This window comes from Hylobates moloch, unplaced genomic scaffold, assembly GCF_009828535.3.
Source record: "Hylobates moloch isolate HMO894 unplaced genomic scaffold, HMol_V3 SCAFFOLD_9, whole genome shotgun sequence".
In the NCBI taxonomy this organism is placed as follows: domain Eukaryota; kingdom Metazoa; phylum Chordata; class Mammalia; order Primates; family Hylobatidae; genus Hylobates; species Hylobates moloch.
This window is the reverse complement of record NW_026652284.1, coordinates 71463736-71484111: the sequence shown is the minus strand read 5'-3', so window position 1 is coordinate 71484111 and position 20376 is coordinate 71463736. Positions and strand designations below refer to the sequence as shown.

Here is a 20376-nt window from a genome sequence, read left to right as displayed (position 1 = left end):
CAGCAAAACTGGTAGTTTTCTTTTATAGTTATTGGAAGCTCTCATTTCTCATTCATTATTTTCTGTAGTAGTTACCTAACACCTACCACATGCCAGGTCCTGGGCTAGCCACTGAGGATACAGTGAACAAAACCAGACAAGGTTTTGTGTTCTCCAGTAGCTTTAAGTCAAGGATAGAAGGGTGACATCAATCATATAATCACACTAATGAACATTTAATGTCAAATAGCACTAAGGACGCTGACAAAGAGGAACATGACAGACCCAGAAATGGCAGTGAGATACCAAGGATGGGAGGAATTCACATAGAGAGGAAGGGAAAGGCAGCCTCAAAGACAAAGGGAACAGACACTGGAACCCACAAGGGCTGGAGAAGGACTAGGTCTGAGAATGAGGTGGAGAACAGGCCAAGAGGAGGCTGTGCCAGGAGGCACTCAGCGCCTGGTAGACAGCAGAAATGTTTGAATTCTAAGACCCATGCAAAGCCTTTTAAGGGCTTTAAGCAAAAACAACATGACCACATTTGCATTTTGTAAAGATAGCTTTCCACAGAAATACCATTTCTACAGAAATACCAGAAATGTTTCTGAATAAAAGTCAGTTGGTGAATTCATTAACAAGTGTAAGATGATTATCACTGATCCTTTGATTGGTTGTCATTAGCCTAAAAAATGAAGATTGTTTGTCATCTACATCAATTTATGGGATATAAATCTTGTCCCTAAGAGAATCAGAGCCATTTAAGGGGTTGTTTTGTGAAGTCATGTCACATAGAAAGTTGCTTTCACAAATAGCCTATTTAGAGCAAAACTTTTAAGGCCTGGCTTACGTAGTGCTTTCTCGGAACCATGTCAGTTATCAGTTTTACCCACATAAACTTAACACTTGCAATGCTAAAGGTCTGAAATGACTACCATGGGAAAGCATCCTCAATTTGAGTATGCACATTAAGTCAGATTCTTTCCCTGTGCAATTTAATGGGAGTTGTTGAAAAGATTAGTGACCATCTCAACAAGCAGAGGAGCATGAAAATATCCTACCACTGAGCTTTGTTTTCCTGGAATAGTGTTTTGACAGATTTCTTTCATTTCTTTTGAAGGCTGATGAATAGAATACCACGCAGAAAAAAAAAATTCTTATTAAATAAAAAGTCCTTAGAAACGTTCTGCTGTTCTAGTCATTCAAATGTGTGGCCTCCAGAACAGAGAAGAGAAGGGGCGCTGATTTATCCCAACCATATTAATCAAACATCTGTACACCCAACTCAAGTGAAAAAAAATCCCAAATTTAAAATAAGTATAAGCTTTCTCAAATTATTCTCTTTCAGACACTCGGTATTAAAGGTTACAAAGAAGAATCAGATAGAATGATTATTACTAAAATAGTAATTAGAAAAGCAGGGAAATGCCTAAGGAAACCCCAGTTATGGAACACATTGAAAGTGGAAACACTTCAAAGATTCTATTTCAACATTTTCTGCCCATGTGATAAATGAGTATGTTAACTTGCTCAAGATCCTGCCGCACAGTGGGCAACTTGGACTAGAAAACTGTCTCATTGCATCTTGACCATACCAGGATGTTTTAACATTAAAGGTTAAAAAAAGGTTCTAAACATATTTAATTATTTTCTAAATAACAATAGTAATAATAAAATCGATGATCATTGTTAACATTTTAAGGACATTTAGTGCTCAAGCACTGTGCTAAATAAGCATTATTAACTCCTTTAGTTGTTGTAATAATTCTACTTTAATAGGCAAGTCTACTTATGCCAGAGAGGTCAAGTTACTTGTGCAAAGCCACTTCACTAGTGGTGAAGCCAGGGTACAAGCCCAGGCTCTGGAGCCCAACGCCGAACCACTCACTATGTTTATTGAGCCTGACAATGAAGAGAGAAACCTAATACATTCACTCTGGTAAGAAACCAGGAAGAAACTACTATAGAATTCAGCTGGCACAATAGCTCACACCTGTAATCCCAACACTGGGAGTCAGAGGTTGGAGGATTTCTCAAAGCCAGGAGTTCAAAATAAGCCTGGTCAACAAAGCAAGACCCTTATCTGTACAAAATTTGAAAAAAAAAAAAAAAAAAAAGCCAGGTGTGGTGGTGCATGCCTGTTATTCCAGCTACTCTGTATACTGAGGTGAAAGGATACTTCAGCCCACAAGTTTGAGGCTACAGTGAGCTATGGTGGTGCCACTGCGCTCCAGCCTGGGCAACAGAGTAAGACTCTGCCAAAAAAAAAAAAAAACTGCTATAGGATCCTAGGATTTTACAGATAGAAGAGTCATCAGAGTAGGGAATAATATTTAAGTTCACTGCATATTAAACCTTCAAATTTAGATCACAACGATTTGAGAGTACAGTTTGCAAAAATGTTTACACCACTACAGAAGATGACCCTACACTTGAAAATCCAAGCTGTTTAAAAATCCATCAGATTGCTTGTGTCATATAAACCAAGGTTGGATGAGGATTTTACTTCTTAGCTGATGAGCTGTGGCAATTATTTGTCAAATTACAATACATTCAGAATTGGTTACTGCTTCTTTTCATGTACTCTATGATACATTGATATGAATTTGATTAGTTAGTTTTATGTTAAATTTTAATATCTATTGATCACTTGCCCACAAGGTCAAGAACCACATGCTTTTCAAACTTAATTATTCTACAACCTAAAATAGTATTTAATAAGGAAGAGTCCCAATGAATGTTTTAAAAGTTCTCATTTGATTCCTATCTTAAACATAAATTGTTTTAATAATGGTTACCTGTTAATGTTAATTTTTTATGCTAAGATACACATGATTTTTCTTGTGTATCCAAGTTTTGAAGTAGATCTATCTGGGTTCCAATCCCGGCTCTGCCATTTACTACCTCTATGACCTGGGTTACTTTAACCTTCTTTTCCTCAACTTTCTCATGTAGAAACTGAGGATAATAATTACACCTCCTTGTTAAGGTTGCCTAGACCATCAAAGGTTTAATTTTTCATAGGGTTAAACAAGTTCATTTATAACAAAAGTATGACAGCTGATGCCTGGCACACAACTCAATATCTCAACCACCATCATCATCAATAGCAACATCTTCATCACTATGATTGTCATCATCAACATCATGATCATCATCATCATCTTACCAGTACCCAGCAGAATGCCTGGTATATCACAGGCCCTCAATACATGTCAAATTGATTTGAGTTCCTAAAAATTATAATAATTGTTTAACCTAAAATACGTGCAGATATCTTATTATACATTTATATACTTGTACATATCTATAGATAGAAATTTCAGTGTCAAAGATTGATTTCTTTTTCATATAATCGATTTTATTTATTTAAAGACAGTTAACAAAAATGGGAAAACGTCATGTTGACCATTTAGATTAGAAAGAAAGAAAGAGAGAGGCACCACTAGAGGGAGCTTTGGCCTCAAAGGTTGCTAACCATAAAGCTTCAATTTGTACAGAATTTTTTAGTTTCCTTGTTGAATCCTTAGCTTTCGGAAGTGTCATTTATAGGAAAGAGATGAGAGAGAGAAAGACTTTCTTAAAACAACTTAGAAAAAAAATTAAATAAGTGAAAATAGTTTCAGGGCTTTAAAGAGAAGCTAGCTCTTCCCACTCTCCTAGAAGGGGAGTGAAGGCCCAGCAGTGCTTTGTCCCTGAGAAACAATTCAGTTACCTGTGTTTTCGCTCCTGTGCTGTACAGGCCGGCCGTCCTTCCCATGGCAGCAGCACTTGGTATGCAGAAGAAAAATGAAGAAACTATATTGCTGAGGCCATGGGCCAAAAATTCCTGCAAGATTCATAATGAGAGAATATATAATATCTTAATCACAATCGACTTTTAGAGACTGCAGGTACAATTTGTCACATAATGAGGCTTGTTTGTATTCAGATTTTGTTCTCCCCACCAGTTGGGATTTAACAATTACAATACAAATAGCTAACATTTACTGGGTGCTTACAATGAGCAAGAAATTGTTCTCAAGCACTTTACTCATTTAATCCTCAGAACAACCTTATAGGGAAATACTATTTTTTTTTAATGCTCTCTGTCATCAATTTCTCCACCATATTTAAGTCACCTCAGTCAGGTTTTTCTTCTCATCACTACACAAATGACCTTCACAATGCTAAACCAATGATTCATTCTTGGCTTCCCTTGCCTAAAAGAGGCATTTGGCATAGTTGCTCATTTCTTCCTCCCTAAAGTCTCCTTCACTTGGCTTCTAGGATGTCCCTGATTTCCTCCTACCTCCCTGGCCATCACATTTTAATGCCTTTTGTGGTTCCTTCCCATCTAACGAATTGCAAATATTGGAGGACTGCTTCTCTTCTCTATCTACATATAAGCTACTCAAATACACATTGACAACTCTAAAATTTTTATCTGAGACTTGGACCATTCTTCTGAATGTCAGACTGTATACCCAATCTGCTACTAAGCATCTCCCTTTGGATGGCTAACGGATATCTCCAACTTCCTAAATTGGGCTACAGCTGTCTACCACCCAACCTGGTTCTCCCATGTTCTTCCCTATTCGAAGTTCCAATTGCTTAGATTGAAAGCTTTAGGGTTATTCTTGATTTTTCTGCTCCTTCTTTTCCCAAATGGCACCCATATTCAATCCAGAATCCATATACTTCCATCTCATCCATCACTACATCATGGTCCAAGTCATCAAATCTCACTTGGATTATTGCTAATTCCCCTTAACAGTATTTTTGCATCTGCTGTTGCTAGTAAGCACCACAAATATCCCTGCCCTTATAGAGCTGTGGTGGTGGAAAGCGAATGCTGGCAAGAAACAAGATAAATACAGAAAGCAAAACAGAGGAAAGCATGGGCAAATCTTGAGTTTAAGATTTTAGATTACCAAAGAAGGCCTCCCTGAGAAAGGAGCATTTGAATAAAGAAGCTGGCTGAGCACAGTGGCTCATGCCTGCAATCCCAGCACTTTGGGAGGCTGAGGCAGGAGATCTCTTGAAGCCAGGAGTTTGAGACCAGCCTGAGCAACACAGCAAGACCCCTACTTTTAAAAAATGAAAAAAAAAAAATGTAGCCAGGCATGGTGGTGCATGCCTGAAGTCTCAGCTACTGGGGAGGCTAGGGCAGGAAGATGGCTTGAGCCCAGGAGGTTGAGGCCTCAGTGAGCCATGATCATGCTACTCATTCCAGCCTGGTCAACAGAGTGAGCCTTGTCTCTAGAAAACAAAAATTAAAATAAATAAATAAATAAATAAATGGAGGAGCTAAGCAGGTATTGGAGGGAACAGAATTCCCAGAAAAGGGAACAGCAAGTGCAAATATCCGTAGCCAGAAGCATGACTAATGGGTTCAAGGAGAAGCAAGGTGGTGGTGTTAGCACAGAGTCTAAAAGGGTACGAGACCAAAGAGGAAAAGGGTATTAGCAGGTTATGTAGAGCCTTGTAAGCCATGAGAGAGGCTCTTACTCTGAGTGTGACCAGAAGCAACTGGGAAGTTTCGAGTAAAAGAAAGACATGGTCTGCATTGCTCACCATTGTATCCCTTGTACCTAGACCAGTGCCTGCTATGTATTAGAGTTCAACATATATCGGTGGAATGAATAAATCTACTTTTGTGAAGATGACAAAATTGGTGCACAGAGAAGATTAAGGTCACATAGTGTGAGAATGAGATTTGCACACAGGTAGTTCAACATTCATAAACCACCACACTGCAACTTCTCTGCAGAACAGCACAGCTCTGTAGGACCATGACAGGACTTGAAGCAGGACATATGCAAAAGTATTTTCAGAAATATGATCAGTGTAATCTACATCCCTTGGTATTCTAAGAATAGACCCTCACATTCTTTAGTTATTTTTACTAAGAGTAATACTAGTGTTATTTGTACTTAGAAATCCATTATTATTAAACATTAGCATGCAATAATAAATCTGTTTGGATTCTCTCCTAAAAACAAATCAAAAAGAACATCATGATGCCTTTTATTTTAACCAAAATAAAAGGTATTATGAACCATCAATGTCAGGTTTTTAGCTTCCTATGAATGATTTCAATATTTTTCTTTTGTTTTGTTCAACCCACTCTTGCTATACAGTTAGGAAAGTTTTATTTTTCATAAGTTCAACATTTTTAGGATCTGGGAGTGCACAGTGCAATGCTACAACTGGAGTGGAGAGGGACTGGGGGCACACTCCACCTGGTTGTCCTCAATTGAATATTTGAATTTTTTGGCAGATCCTTGAGCAAGAGCCAGTGAGGCCACATAGCCTACAAGTGCCACTCCGAAAGCTTCAGTGATTACCGCAGAGAGGATGTTCATCGGGGGAGCTCTAGGTGAGGGAATTCTGTGGAAAGAAGGACCATATTGAAGTCATCAAACTTCATGTAATTTCTGTAACAACTTGCAATGAATTTAACTGTGGCAATGACTCTGAAGTTTACATAGACTAAGTGAAATACCCATGAGAAAACCAAGCAGCCTTGCCCTTAGAAGCCCTTCATTTTCAACATTATTTAGCAGAAAAGCAAAATTACAAGGAACACCACAGGGACAGCTCCATGCATTTAACCGGCATTTACGCCCAGGGAATTCAGATTATACCACAGAAACTCTGACTCAACAGAAATTTCCTGTATCAGAACAAAAGCAAATCTGGAGCATTCTTTCATTCGAACCTTTCCAAATATTTATTAGGCTGGTGGTGAAGACTGTATTTCCTCCTTTGAATACTATAGTGCTGTATGCAAACACTGGTTTACTCTGAGCTACAATTCTTGAGTTAATCCCTAAATTTGCCATTGAGTTCATTATCTTAATTATGTTTTTAACTCAATCCTTTCACAGTACACTTAACTGTGCCTTACATCCATTAAGAAAAATATGTATAACGGCTCCATCTAACTAACCCTCTGCTTCAAAATACAGGACCATAGTTGTTTTTCCATCTCAAAGAACTGTTCAAAATATTTCTCTCAAATAATACCCAGCCTTTGTCTAATTGTCTTTTGAAAACCACTTGAGCCAAAGTATCATTATTTATTTATCCCTAATTATTATTTGGGAGACTTACACAAAAAATTAAAAAATAAATAAATAAATCCCTCAGGCAGTAGAAGAAAATGGGAAGAGAATTCATGTTGATTTTTAAAACCCAGTATGTAAGTAGAATGCTTCGCCCTTTCATAATAGCTATTTTATTTAATTCTCCCAACAATCTCCAAACCAAGCATCATTATACCCACTGTATAGAGGAGAAAACATTTTGAGAAAGGTTAGGTAATTTGTCTAACATCACAAGGTGAATGGCAGAGCTGGAATGCAATCTCAGCTCCACTTCTGTTCAAAGCCATGTTCTTGTTATAATTCCTTTAGTGGATGGGTCTGGAAAGGTCACTCAAAATAAAGGAGAATTAGAGGTGATAGAGGAGAGGCATGACTTTTTTTTTTTAACCCACCTACTTAAGTTTACCATTAAGACAAATTGATTTGTATCATTACAGGTTATTATGCTATACAAAACCATTTCAAAGTAAAAGAACTTTGTTTCATGAAGGCTGAGTGAGCCTAATTACTAATAACAACAAATTGGCATAAAAGGAATAATAAGCTGACTTTCTAAGGTAGAAAAGCAGGAATCTTTTGAGAAAATTCAATTTGATTCATATAATCAGCATTAGCCTATATCTATATGTGCTAGAGATAGGATTTTTAACATTCCCTTTTTAATTCCTGAGAATTCTTCTACTGTTTCTCCATTTTCATGTAATTAGAAACAAAAATTTGGGATTGGAAGTTAAAAATTTATAGGATTCAACAATTGTAACTTTGCCCCAAATTTATAATTATCAGTGTACATGTAATGCAGCCCATTCAAAGTGAATAACTCCTAAGACACTGTCCTCTTTCCCTCATATATTTTTATTTTCTTTCAGCCCATATGTGGTACGACCTTTTGCTCATTTTAGGGTGAACATCTCTTTTGTTAAACTCCTTCTTGGTGGCCAGAGGAAGGCTACAGGCCAGTTAGGGAACCATGCCTTCTTCTCCACTTCCACTCTCTCATTATTATATACTACCCAGGCCTAGGGCTTGCTATTTCAGATTATGCTTGTCTACTTTTACTATGATTTAAGTGAAATGAAAATAGTTATAGAATATGTGTGGTGGGGAAGACATAGGGCTGACTAAATCCCAGACCGTAACTCTCATTTGCAAAGTCAATGCCCTCTATTTTGTTAATAATATATTTGCAAATATTTCCCAAACCTTTTACCTGAAGCAATGCTGTATAAAGCAATTATCAACATCCTTAGTAAAAGGTGAAGTCTAGGAAGTTACTCTTTCTCTACACATGAAGTGTGTACTTCTATCATTTTGCAATAGAAATTAATTAGAATTAAGAAATGAAATATCCATACCCACTCACTCCCTGTCCCTTTCTCCATCAAAAATAAACAAACAAATAATATTTTTTTAAAAAGGACTACATTACCCTTGTGGAATATGACCAACTACTTCTAATCCATATGTGTTTTCCATATTGGTGCAATAACAAGCAAATGATGCAGCAATAATCTGTGTGGTTCCATTTGAAAAAAGAAAAACATATACATTACTGACCTCTCAAACACCTTAAAACAATTTTTAAAAGTAAACATTGTTCTCATGTCCCAAAAACATCAAGAATAATATAGCAGTTGCACAGATTTTCAAAAATAAATAAAATATTAAAAGTCAAAAAGTCACTCAGTTTTGAGAGCACTGACAATCTCCAAATTAGATGACATCCCAATCATATGGCTTTTCTAATATCCTACCATTGTCAACCCAATTATGTCCAACTTTGAAGGGGAAAAACTACAGGATACAGGAGTGTGTGTGTGCATGAAGACAGCACAATCCAACCTAAATACTTGCCTCCCATGATACGAAGGGATGCTTCATAAGACAGCACATTTTCTCTCCATGACAGCAGCCTTTCACAAGGTTAAGATATTGCATCAACATTCCTAATCCATGTTAGTAATCAATGATGATTTACAGTCTCCTTGAATATTTTTAAATTTTTAGCTTTTACTATTTCTTGTAGTGAAACATGCTGCTTCACAGCCTGCTGGGCTCAATGCTTTTAAAATGACCCCTATGGAGTTTCAGATACCCTATCCTTCTGTTACTGACATATGTTAAGCAAGGTTACATGTTCCCTGCCTGTACCCATAATCATCTTTAACATGCATATCAGAGCCCAGTTCACCAGCCACTGCATTCTACTGTTTTCCATCGATTTTCATTTTTCTGATAATTTTAATAGATATTAAAAATTTCACATGATTATGGTATCAGTTTGGAGTAATTCGTCTTGTAAAAGAGACACATCAGTTATCCACTTAAAGTACAAATTTACAATATACATGGCCAGAACAAAAGTATAACAAATTCACACTAGCAAAATAAGGAATATCTAGTAATCAATGCCCAATAATATAATTTTGTAGGTTTTTTCCCCTATTCCTGTTGTTCTGTTCTCTGTGATGATATTTAGCTGAATTTGCAGAGGTTTTTTAAAACATCAAATAGGCTTAAAAATCAAAACACCTGAAGACTTGAAGAAAAAGATAAAAAGGAACAAAACCATAAAGGTGATATTGTTAACATTTATAAATATTGTAATACGATAGTAGCATTTTCTAAAGAAGCTAGTAGTAGCTAAAGATTCAGGCTATTAAGTTAGAATCAGACATATTAACATACTTAAAAATTCCTATGCCAATTAATAAATTATAATTGTTCATAATCATCATGAAACATCTATACTAGGTCAGAAAATATTGAGAGCTATAAAGAAAATATGCCATAGTTACTAGATACTGGATTCTTATTGAAAATGGAAGTATACAGGGTATTTGATACACAGTTAATATTAAAATAAGTGCTCTAACTCACTGAATTAGCCTTTCAGTGTTGTACCTCCTCGCTGTATTTCTTTACCAAAATTAAACTTTCCTTATCAGTTGAGTAATTGGTCTTTCTTCAATATTAATTCAATATGCGTGTTTAAGGCCAGTACTGCCCTTAGACCTGGGCAAGAGGGGATTGCACCTCAGGTGTGACTAGTGCTTTAAAGCAGCAGTCCCCAACCTTTTTGGCACCGGGGATCCGGTTTTGTGGAAGACAATTTTTTCACGAACAGGGTTGGGGGAGGAGGGGTGAGATGGTTTGGGGATGATGAAGCGGTTCCACCTCAGACTATCAGGCACCAGATTATCATAAGGAGCACGCAACCTAGATTTCTCACATGCGCAGTTCACAACAGTGTTCGTGTTCCTATGAGAATCTAATGCTGTCACTGATCTGACAGGAGGCAGAGCTCAGGCAATAATGCTCACCTTCTGCTGTGTGGCCAGTTTCCTAACAGACCATGAACTGGTACCAGTCCATGGCCCAGAGGCTGAGGACCCCTGCTTCAGAGAGTTCTAATCTGGCTTCTTCCAACTGTAGACTTCTCCACGAGAAGGGAGCTCTGTGGGAGTAGGGGGTTTGTGCCCAACTCAAACCTGTACCCTTCTCTCTGAACCACACTCTGGATACTTAAGAATCTATCATTTCCTGCCCAAATGTCCTTCTGCCTGCTTGCAGGGCATCTTCTGGAAGTCCATCCTCCCAGGGTGGCTCAAGAAAGTTGGCAAAGAGACAGTCATAGTGGTGATGGAGTGGAGATGTGTTTGGAGCCTGGACGTGAGAACAGAGGTGTCCACACATATACATATGAATCCCCTGGCAGGTGGGATAGAGCTGGAAAGTGAAGAGAGGGAGCAGAGCAAGAGGCTAGGTCTCCCCACGCTGCCCCATACTGGCAGAACATAAACGACTAGGAAAATTCTCTGTTCTAACCCGGCTTTCAAAGTCATCACTAACGGATATTTGTCAACATAAGAAAACAGAATCTGTTATATTTAACATTTTGATCTATAACTTATAAGTATTGGGGCTTGCATTGGTACTTTTGCCTTGGGTCTTAGAAATGTTAGGGATAACACGTATAAAGAATACTTTTAATCTTATTGTAAGAATTATCGTAACTGGTTTTGCAGAGCATAAGAAACTGGTTTACTACCAGCTCAACAGCCTTCATCCCTAAGGCTATTTTCAATTTTTGGTTTTATGAAACATGCAATATAGCTTCCCAAGATATAATAAGCATTTCTTAATATCTACAGGACTTCGAGATAAGATGGTATGTTTCACGGTTGTTGCTGTGAAATCTAATAATCATAGTACTCTGTATTTTTATGGCTTATTTGAAATATACACACATATATATTATATAAATCACATATGTTATATAGATCTCAAATTATCAAGAGTATAGGATCATACATGGCCTAGTTATGGAGAGAAGCCTTTCGTATTAGTTGTATAGAAATGAGTCATAGCCTTCATAGTCAATTTCCAACGTGCTAGCCTTATAATTGTACATAAACCTACATAATTTCAACAATTAGAAGGAATATTTTAATAGATGAAGTTATTTAGACAACATTTATCATATACATGTATAACTCAAAGATCATTGAAAGACTAAAGCCAATTGATAGTAAATTAGTAGACTGTGGTTATATGTTAAGATTTTATTTTCAACTTAATGCTTTGTATAGTTAAGAGTTCCCATAAGAGGTTCTTGAAATTTCAAAACATATTTTCTAATGCCACAAGCCTTAGGAGCAAAATGTAATGTATTGCTTTTCCAGGTACAACAAAAAAATATTTTAGAGAACCAACTTTGGTCAATGAAAATCATGAGCATCCTTTTAATGAAGCAAAATTAGGTAAGTAACAAAACCTTTCAATCATGAATGAACATTTATCAATTGATAAAATTTCTATATATATCTTATAGGTGTCATATGAATAGGAAATGATACCATATTTTATTAATTTACAGAAGATCATGCTGGAGACATTTTAAGTCTCACCCTTATAAGTACCTCCTTATTTAAGATCTTAAGCTATGTGTTCTCTTATTTATATAAACAATTATAAGCATATGAGAACTGTTGTATAAATTGAAAACATGTGTGCCTTCTTTTTTAAATTATTGACTCAAAATGTTTCCTGTTCTTACATTAATGTATAGCCACGCAAATTAGCCCTGCTTTAATGAGAGACAGGAGTAGCTGAGGTTGCTATAGACAATATAGTAGGCATCTGCAGCTCTCCCCAAGAACTGGAAAGCTTTGCATGGCAAAAAGCTAAATGTTGATTTTATACTTACCAAAACCAAATCGACAGGAAGAACAACTTTAATTTTCCTTTTAAACTGTTCATTCAGCTCTTTAACAAGAACAAGGACAACAATGCTCAGCAAGGATAAAAGCAATGCTTCCAGTCGCACAGACTTGATGTTTTCAAAAACATATGCATAAATCTACAGTAATGAGAAAAAATACAAACAAAATTCAGGGTCACCTATAATATACCAATATGAAAATATGGCCCCAATAAACTCAATGATGTTTTATAAAACTATCTTAATGGCTAGGGAGAGGAAAGATATAGGTAGGAAGGTAGTCAGTGCTAATGCTATGTATTTATTTGCACCTACAAAATTTCTGTACCCTTGATTCTTTCATCAAACTCAGGGTTTGAACCTTCCTACATAAGAACACTGCTAAAGAGAATGACTCTTCTGGCTTCATCCCTGACACTCTGAGGGGCAGAGATGCTTAACTCATTATTTATATGCAGATTCATCATCAACAGCAGTCAGGGGACCATGGGTTCCCCAACTTCAGGGCCCTCCTCAAACTCCAGAAGCAAACAAGCACACAGATCACACACAAAAGAGTTAAGAGCTGGCATTTAACTGACATCAGATATTTGGCTTCATGTAAAATATTAACATGTTCTCAGTCATTCAGCATTAACTTACTTGTTTATTGTCACTTACTTTATACCAAGCACCATGCCCATTGCGAGGTCTACATAGTAAAAAATTTAGACGTTGCTTCAGTATTCACAGAGCTCATGGTCTAGTGTAGGAATTGCTAAGTAAAACAATAAATTAATGCATACAGTGCTATGGACGTGGAAAGGGCACCTGAAGTAAATGACTTAGAGTTTTGAGTGGTGGTGGGATGGGTCCTTCTCAAAGAAGATAAATGGGAATTGGCCAGGTTATAGATGATAGAGGGGGTAAGAGGAAGAAACCTGATGGAAAATATTCTGCCTAAAGGGCATATTTTTAAAACTTAGAGCATAAAATGGGAGGGGAGGGGTGCATGACTTCCTGAAAAGTATGGTCAAGAAATCAATACAACCATTTGTCTTTAAAAGTGTGCAGCCCTGCTTGAAGTTATATCTACATCAAAGAATTTGCCTGAAACTAGGAAGAAAGTATAATACATTAATATCAAACACCCAATCTTGGTAATTTGGGATAATCTGATGTGGCAGAAAAGGTAGGATCAATGTAAGAGTAAAGTCAACCAAAAGAACAACATTAAAGCCCTTTTTAAAATCAAAGGCTATGTTTCGATCAAGTGCCAATAACACTTTGTTCAACAACTTAGAATGTTGTTGATAGATACGTAAGCATCTAAATCTACTAGCACAAAAAAGATAGGGTGAGATTTTAAAGAACCCTAAATTAGGTGCTGAAAAATAATAACCAGCCAAATGCAATCCATTCTCTACATGAATGTTTGATATAAGGAAACTCACCTGGAATTTTGTTGTCTGGAAATTTAACACAGTGGTTCTCAAATTCATACAGAATATTAAATGCACAGAATATATTAGAAAATGTTGAAATAAAATATTTATGGGTTTATACTAACAAACATAAAAGTATATTTATAATAAGTCAAAACATGATACTAAAAATATACAAGAAAAAGCGGGGTGCAGTGGCTCACCACCCAGAACTGTGGGAAGCTGAGGCAGAAGGATCGCTTGAAGCCAGCAGTTTGAAACCAGCCTGGGCAATATAGCAAGACTCTTTCCCTATGAAAAATTTTAAAAATTAGCTGGGTATGGTGGCATGCACCTGTAGTCCTAGCTACCCAAGAGACTGCTGGCGGGGGGGAATCCCTTAAGCCCAGGAGTTCTAGGTTACAGTGAGCTATGACTGCACCACTGCACTCCAGCCTGGGCAGCGGAAGGAGATCCTGTCTCTAGCTTAAATATGTGTGTGCGTGCGTGTGTGTGTGTGTGTGTGTGTGTGTGTGTGTGTATTAAATATACATATATTAAACATATATTACTTAAATATGTATTAAATATATATAAAATATATATTAATTAAATATATATTAAATATATATAGAAAGAGATAGGGTCTCTAACTTAAAAACATATAATATATATATGTGTGTGTGTGTGTATATATAGATATATGAAAAATTTTAAAACAGTAAAAACCCAGAAACATAACAGTTGCATTATCCAATATTAAAGATTATCCAACATATCATATTTGAACAAAAACTAAGCAGAATAAAATAAATTCTAGATTAAATGAGGTTAAATATAAAACCTGAAGTCATAGAAAATAAATATTTTAAAATTAGCAGAGGACATAAACAGATAACAAAAGAAAACAAATGGTCAATAAACGTGTGAACAAAGAGCTCAACCACACTAGTAATCAAAGAAATGTAAATTCAAACTATAAGAAAGCATTCTTTCTTTTATCAAATTATTAATGATGCTTAAATAATAATTTAAATAGTGTAATCTGGGGGAAGAAATGGGAACTCTTTCACATGCCCTTGTGAGTATAAATTGTTGCAATCCTTTGGTGATCTGATAAAACGTATGGAAAACCTTTGAAGGCAATAGATATGTTAATTAGCTTGAGTTTGGAAATCATTTCACAATGTATATATATATATCAAAACATCACATTGTACATTTTGAATATATACAATTTTTATGTGGCAATTATATCTCAGTAAAGCTGAAAAAATAAAATAAACACTTTTGAACTGCTCTATTGTTTGCCTTAGCAATTCTACTTCAAAACATTAAGCTAGAACATAATTAAGCTCGTGTGAAAAGACCTTGTTACAAAGATATTCACTGAAACATTGTTTAAAACAGCATTGAAAATGGAATCCATTTAAAGAGTAAAATAAAAGAGAACTGGTTGAATTCTCTAGGTTACATGTATACATACAATAGTCTACATCCATTAAATTCATTATTTTAGACAAAATGTATATTTATTGACATGGAAAGACCTTCCTGTTATAATGCTAAGTCTGAAAAGAAAAGTTTCAAATAAATGTGTATGGTTTGACACTGTTATGGGCTCAGTTGTGTGGCCCCCTCCGAGTTCATATGTTGAAGTCCTAACCCCCAATGCCTCAGAATGTCACTATACTGGAGATAGGGCCTTTAAAGAGGTGATTAAGATAAAATGAGGTCATATGGGTGGGCCCTAATCCAAAATGACTGAAAAGAGGTTAGAACACAGACATGCACCTTGTACAGAAGAAATACCATGTCAGCACACAAGGAGAAGGCCACCATCTGCAAGCCAAGGAGAGAGGCCTTAAAAAGAGATCAAGGCCGGGCACGGTGGCTCACGCTTGTAATCCCAGCACTTTGGGAGGCCAAGACGGGCGGATCACGAGGTCAGGAGATCGAGACCACGATGAAACCCCGTCTCTACTAAAAATACAAAAAATTAGCCGGGCGTGGTGGCGGGCGCCTGTAGTCCCAGCTACTCGGAGAGGCTGAGGCAGGAGAATGGCGAGAACCCGGAAGGCGGAGCTTGCAGTGAGCCGAGATTGCGCCACTGCACTCCAGCCTGGGTGACAGAGCGAGACTCCGTCTCAAAAAAAAAAAAAAAGATCAAAACTGCCATCACCTTGATCTAGACTTCTTGATCATAGTCTCCAGGACTGTAAGAAATAAAGTTCTGTTGTTTAAACCACCCAGTCTGTTATATTTGTTTTGAAAGCCCTAGAAAGCTAATATAGATATTACTTTTGATGAAATAAAATTTCATGCTTCTAAATACGTATGAATGTATCTGGAATGTTAACAGCTCTGCATAAGAGCTTATTTGTATCTTCCATGTTTTCTCTTATGAAAATATATCACTTTGATAACTTTAGGGTTTTGAATTGTCCTTATATGTTTATTTCCAAAATGTCTCTTAACTTCTCCTTCTCTTGAACATGCTGAATCCAGTTTTTATAACTTCATTTCTATTTGTCCACAGCAGATTGCTCAAGTCTAGTTTCAGGTGATAAAGATTAGTTTTATTCTGGCACACAGGCTATTCTTATAGTAGCCTAACTTCTTGTGTTCTTTGTCCTTTCTATTTAGCATCTTAAATATAATTTGACCACAACTCAAAATATTGAGTCAAAACATTATATAGACAATGGATCAAAAGAATTTATATGGACTATATTTCTTAGAATATCATAAAATTCTGCTTGGTAGGTTTCCTCATCAAAGGACTCAGCCCATCTGGCCCACGGATCAAATGCACCTGGTATAAAGGCAGTGCATCAGGTTAAGCCTGAATTCTGCATATCGAATTTTATCATTAACATGTTAAATCTTTTGAGTGAAGAAAATGTACTCAATTAAGTGGAGCCTCACTGAGTGAAAATAATTAGGATAATAGAATTAGGATAAGGCAAATGTACTCAATTAAGTGGAGCCTCACTGGGTGAAAAGAATTAGCATAATGTAGGCTATCCAGACCCCCTTTTATCCATACAGTTAAAATGACAATAACAAAAAACCCACTAGTTATGTAATCAGATACATTAATAAACATATTAGGGGTCAGGTAGCTTTACTTACTATCTTTTTCACATAATTCTATTTTATTCCATGCTACTTGAAAAGAAAAGTAGGTACTACAATGTCATCATTATGTTAGATGCAGATGACATTTTTCCTCTCTGTCTCTATGTTGTGGATGATAACTGTTCACAGGATTTCTACAGAAGGAACAGGGTTCATTTCTTAAAGTTGCCCACTATTCAATCAATCCCAGGATAAAAATCCAAAATGCTACTCAGGGAGAAATATTCTACAGGGAATGGGAATAGAGACGATGTAAAAAAACAAATTGCCCAAATGCTTTCTGATGATTTTTCATGATCTGAGGATAAAATTGAGAATATTATTTAGATGATTTGTCAGGAAGAAGACAAACATCCAAATATTTTAAAGCATTTAGAGAATATCTTTTCTGCTGTTTTATATGGTATTAAAAGTATGCCATGACAATGTCTGTATAAGAAAGAGTAGAAATATGCAAAACTTCCAAGCCATACCAAATTTGCTGTAGTGTGCATTTTGAGAACATGTGTTTGCAGTAATAAAAATGACCACCCCAGAATGAATGGAATGAGAAAACTCCCAGGGTTTTTATTGTCTGTCTGGATTAAACTACAGTTCATCAAGCAAAGCACATCTCACAAGATGCTCCAGAAGAACACGGGGGTGGATAGCTCATTACAACCAGCATGAAGAACACAATAGGAAAGGAGGCTGGTGAGGAGTGTCATTCTAATGACTGTCATGTGGACCCACAGACAGAATCACAAGCTAAAACAGGCTCATGATAGATGGGTGGCATATGGAAAAAGAGATAGGAATGGGGCTAAGGATAGACATGCACACACTCACACACACATATTTACATATGCTCATTTAATAGAGTTCCAGGCATCCTAAGCACACATTAAATTTCTAATTTCTGGTATAAATCCAGTCATCTAAATACACTATCATACGTTAAGCTCCAGTAGATAAAAATTCCTACTGAGGATCAGCATTTTCTCCCCAGATCTCAGAGAAGCAAAGATAATATTTATATCTGTATGGATAAATAAATTTATTTTATTTAAATAAATAAGCTATCTAACCAGAACTGCCTAGTCAGTTTAATAAAACTGTAATATTAGTTCATTACATATTGAGAGTTCAGCTAATTTTGAGACTGTAATATTGGTTGTTTAAATTTACCATTTATTATAATGATATAAAATGAAAAATATCAATATGCATAAACAATCCATCTTGAGGTAAATCACCTATCCACAGCACATGTATTGCTTCTCATTATTTTCTTTAGAGGTGAGGCTTTTTTCTAAAGTACTTCATAGACATTTACACACACACATACACACACATATACAATATATTTACATAAAGTGTTCTTGTCTGATTTGCCTTTCTTTATAAGCTTTTATTTTCACTGATGGATTCTCAACTTCTAGAATGGTGTCTGGGAAAAATGTAGATACTCAAATTTTGTTGAATGAATGAATACTTGGGTCTAGCATAGTACTAGTAACAATAAGTCTGTAAGTAGGCATAGATTTTACCTTGAATAAGTAGAATAACAAGAAGAGAAAGGATCCAGACTCTTCTCACTACCAATATTTTGGCTATATTATATTAGGGGGATTTGCAGTTATCAAGTATTCATTTATTCAACTTGTTTATTGAGGTTATATTACGTGCAAGGTATTGAGCCAAATATTAAACTACCATTGCAATAATTTTAAGTAATCCATCTTTGATATAGTCAAATTTTAATTTTAGAAAAATGAAGCAACATCAAGGCTGAAAAAGTTTATATTTAGTATTTAGTTAAGAAAAGATAAACAAAGGTCTCCCTGGGATCATAGCTATTGAATTCTCATTGCACAACTGTCATGAATTTCTAAACAAGGCACTGTAAAGAAATACCTATGCAGGAAGAAAAATACAAAGTTTATCCACTCTGTTAAATTTCATAATACAAATAGATCTTATATGTTTAGAAAATATTAACAAGTATTAAAAATTAAATAAACTTTCTGCTCAATACTTTCTTAACCAGAAAATTCTATTAATCAAAACATTACTTTCCTCTGCATTCTGGTTGGTTTAGGTTTTGCTGTAATAAAATATACATGAGAAAAAATGTTTTAAACATTTTTAGAGCATAATGATATTATTGATAATAATTCTTCACTAGTAATGATGAATACATTTTTGAATTATCCATAAAAGGACCACAAAGATTATTTGAATAAATATTTCTATGCTAAAAACAACACATAACCCTTTAGTAGCATTATCATTCCTGCACTATCTTGGCACTAAAGATCTGTGATAAATAAGTGAGTGTTTGACTAGAGAAACAACAGAGCATTAGTAAAATTAGCACACTGTAATAAATCTATCAGCACACTATTTTAATAGTAGGTATAAACTACTAATCTGCAATCTACAATTCTTAATTCCCAATATATTATTTTGAGTCAGTCATCAACCACAAAACCAGAACTATCTCCAGAAACAATGGTAACATCCATATATGCCAGCTACCACATGTGCAAACTTTGGTTTGAAAGTGCATTTGGCATAATCAGTATATAGATAGGTGTCTAAAAATATGGACTGTTTTCTATGTCTCAAAGAGTATATATTAAAATAAGACAACAGTAGCACCACTGAATAAACTATTTTACTCATTGTATCTACTGTAAAGTCCTATGTTGAATAAAATTTATTAATAATCTATCCATTTAGATGGTACTTCTATCAGAAGCCTCATCTCACAACACAGAGCACTCAGTGGTAGTCACGGCCCTGAAATAGCTTTGAAACTATGTTAATTATATTTACTGATAGCATCACATGGATAACTTCAGTTACATTCTAATTTTAAAACAAACAAACAAACAAAAAACAAGCAAAAACATAAAACCTCCTCACCATACATGGTTGGGTTACTGTAGTGAGTGAATTGTAGTCCCCTACCACTCCCCACCACCAAAAAAAGTCTACATTCTAAACTCCAGTGCCTGTGACTATGACCTTATATGGAAAAATAAGGTCTTTGCAGATGTAATTAAGTAAAGGATCGATCACAAAATGAGATCACCTAAATCCCATGATCAGTATTCTTGTAAGAGACAGGAGAGAAGAACAAACAGCGGGGAAGGCCATGTGAAGACAGAGGCAGAAGTTGGCATGATGCAGCCACAAGCCAAAGAATGCCAGGAGCCAGCAGAAGCTGAAAAGGCAAGGATGGTTTCTCCCCTAGAACCTGCAGAGGGAGCATGGACCAGAAGAGACTTTGATTTTGAACTGTCTTCCAGAAATGGGGGAATAAATTTGTTTTGTTAAACCACCAGATTTGTGGTAACAAGTTACAGGAGCCATAAGATGCCAGCACCAAATCTAATGCTGCTCACTTCTGAGACAACTCAAAGAAAGTATTATGGGATGACTTGTGCTCCCTCAATACTCATATGTTCAAATCCTAACCCCCAGAACTTCAGAATGTGACTGTATTTGGAGACAGGGTCTCTAAAGAAGTAATTAAGTTAAAAGGAAGCCA

At 35.9% G+C, this 20376-nt stretch overlaps 1 protein-coding gene across 1 annotated transcript in view; it reads right to left on the bottom strand.

Annotated features, from left to right (window-relative positions):
- SLC26A7 (solute carrier family 26 member 7) overlaps positions 1–20376 on the bottom strand; it is a 142938-nt gene that overhangs the window by 46295 nt on the left and 76267 nt on the right. Inside the window, exons 6-9 of the mRNA XM_032760025.2 lie at positions 12280–12432; positions 8500–8582; positions 6204–6351; positions 3695–3808 (exon numbers count right to left, since the gene is read on the bottom strand). Of these exons, the coding sequence (XP_032615916.1) occupies positions 3695–3808; positions 6204–6351; positions 8500–8582; positions 12280–12432 (498 nt within the window). The remainder of the gene's footprint in view (positions 1–3694; positions 3809–6203; positions 6352–8499; positions 8583–12279; positions 12433–20376) is intronic.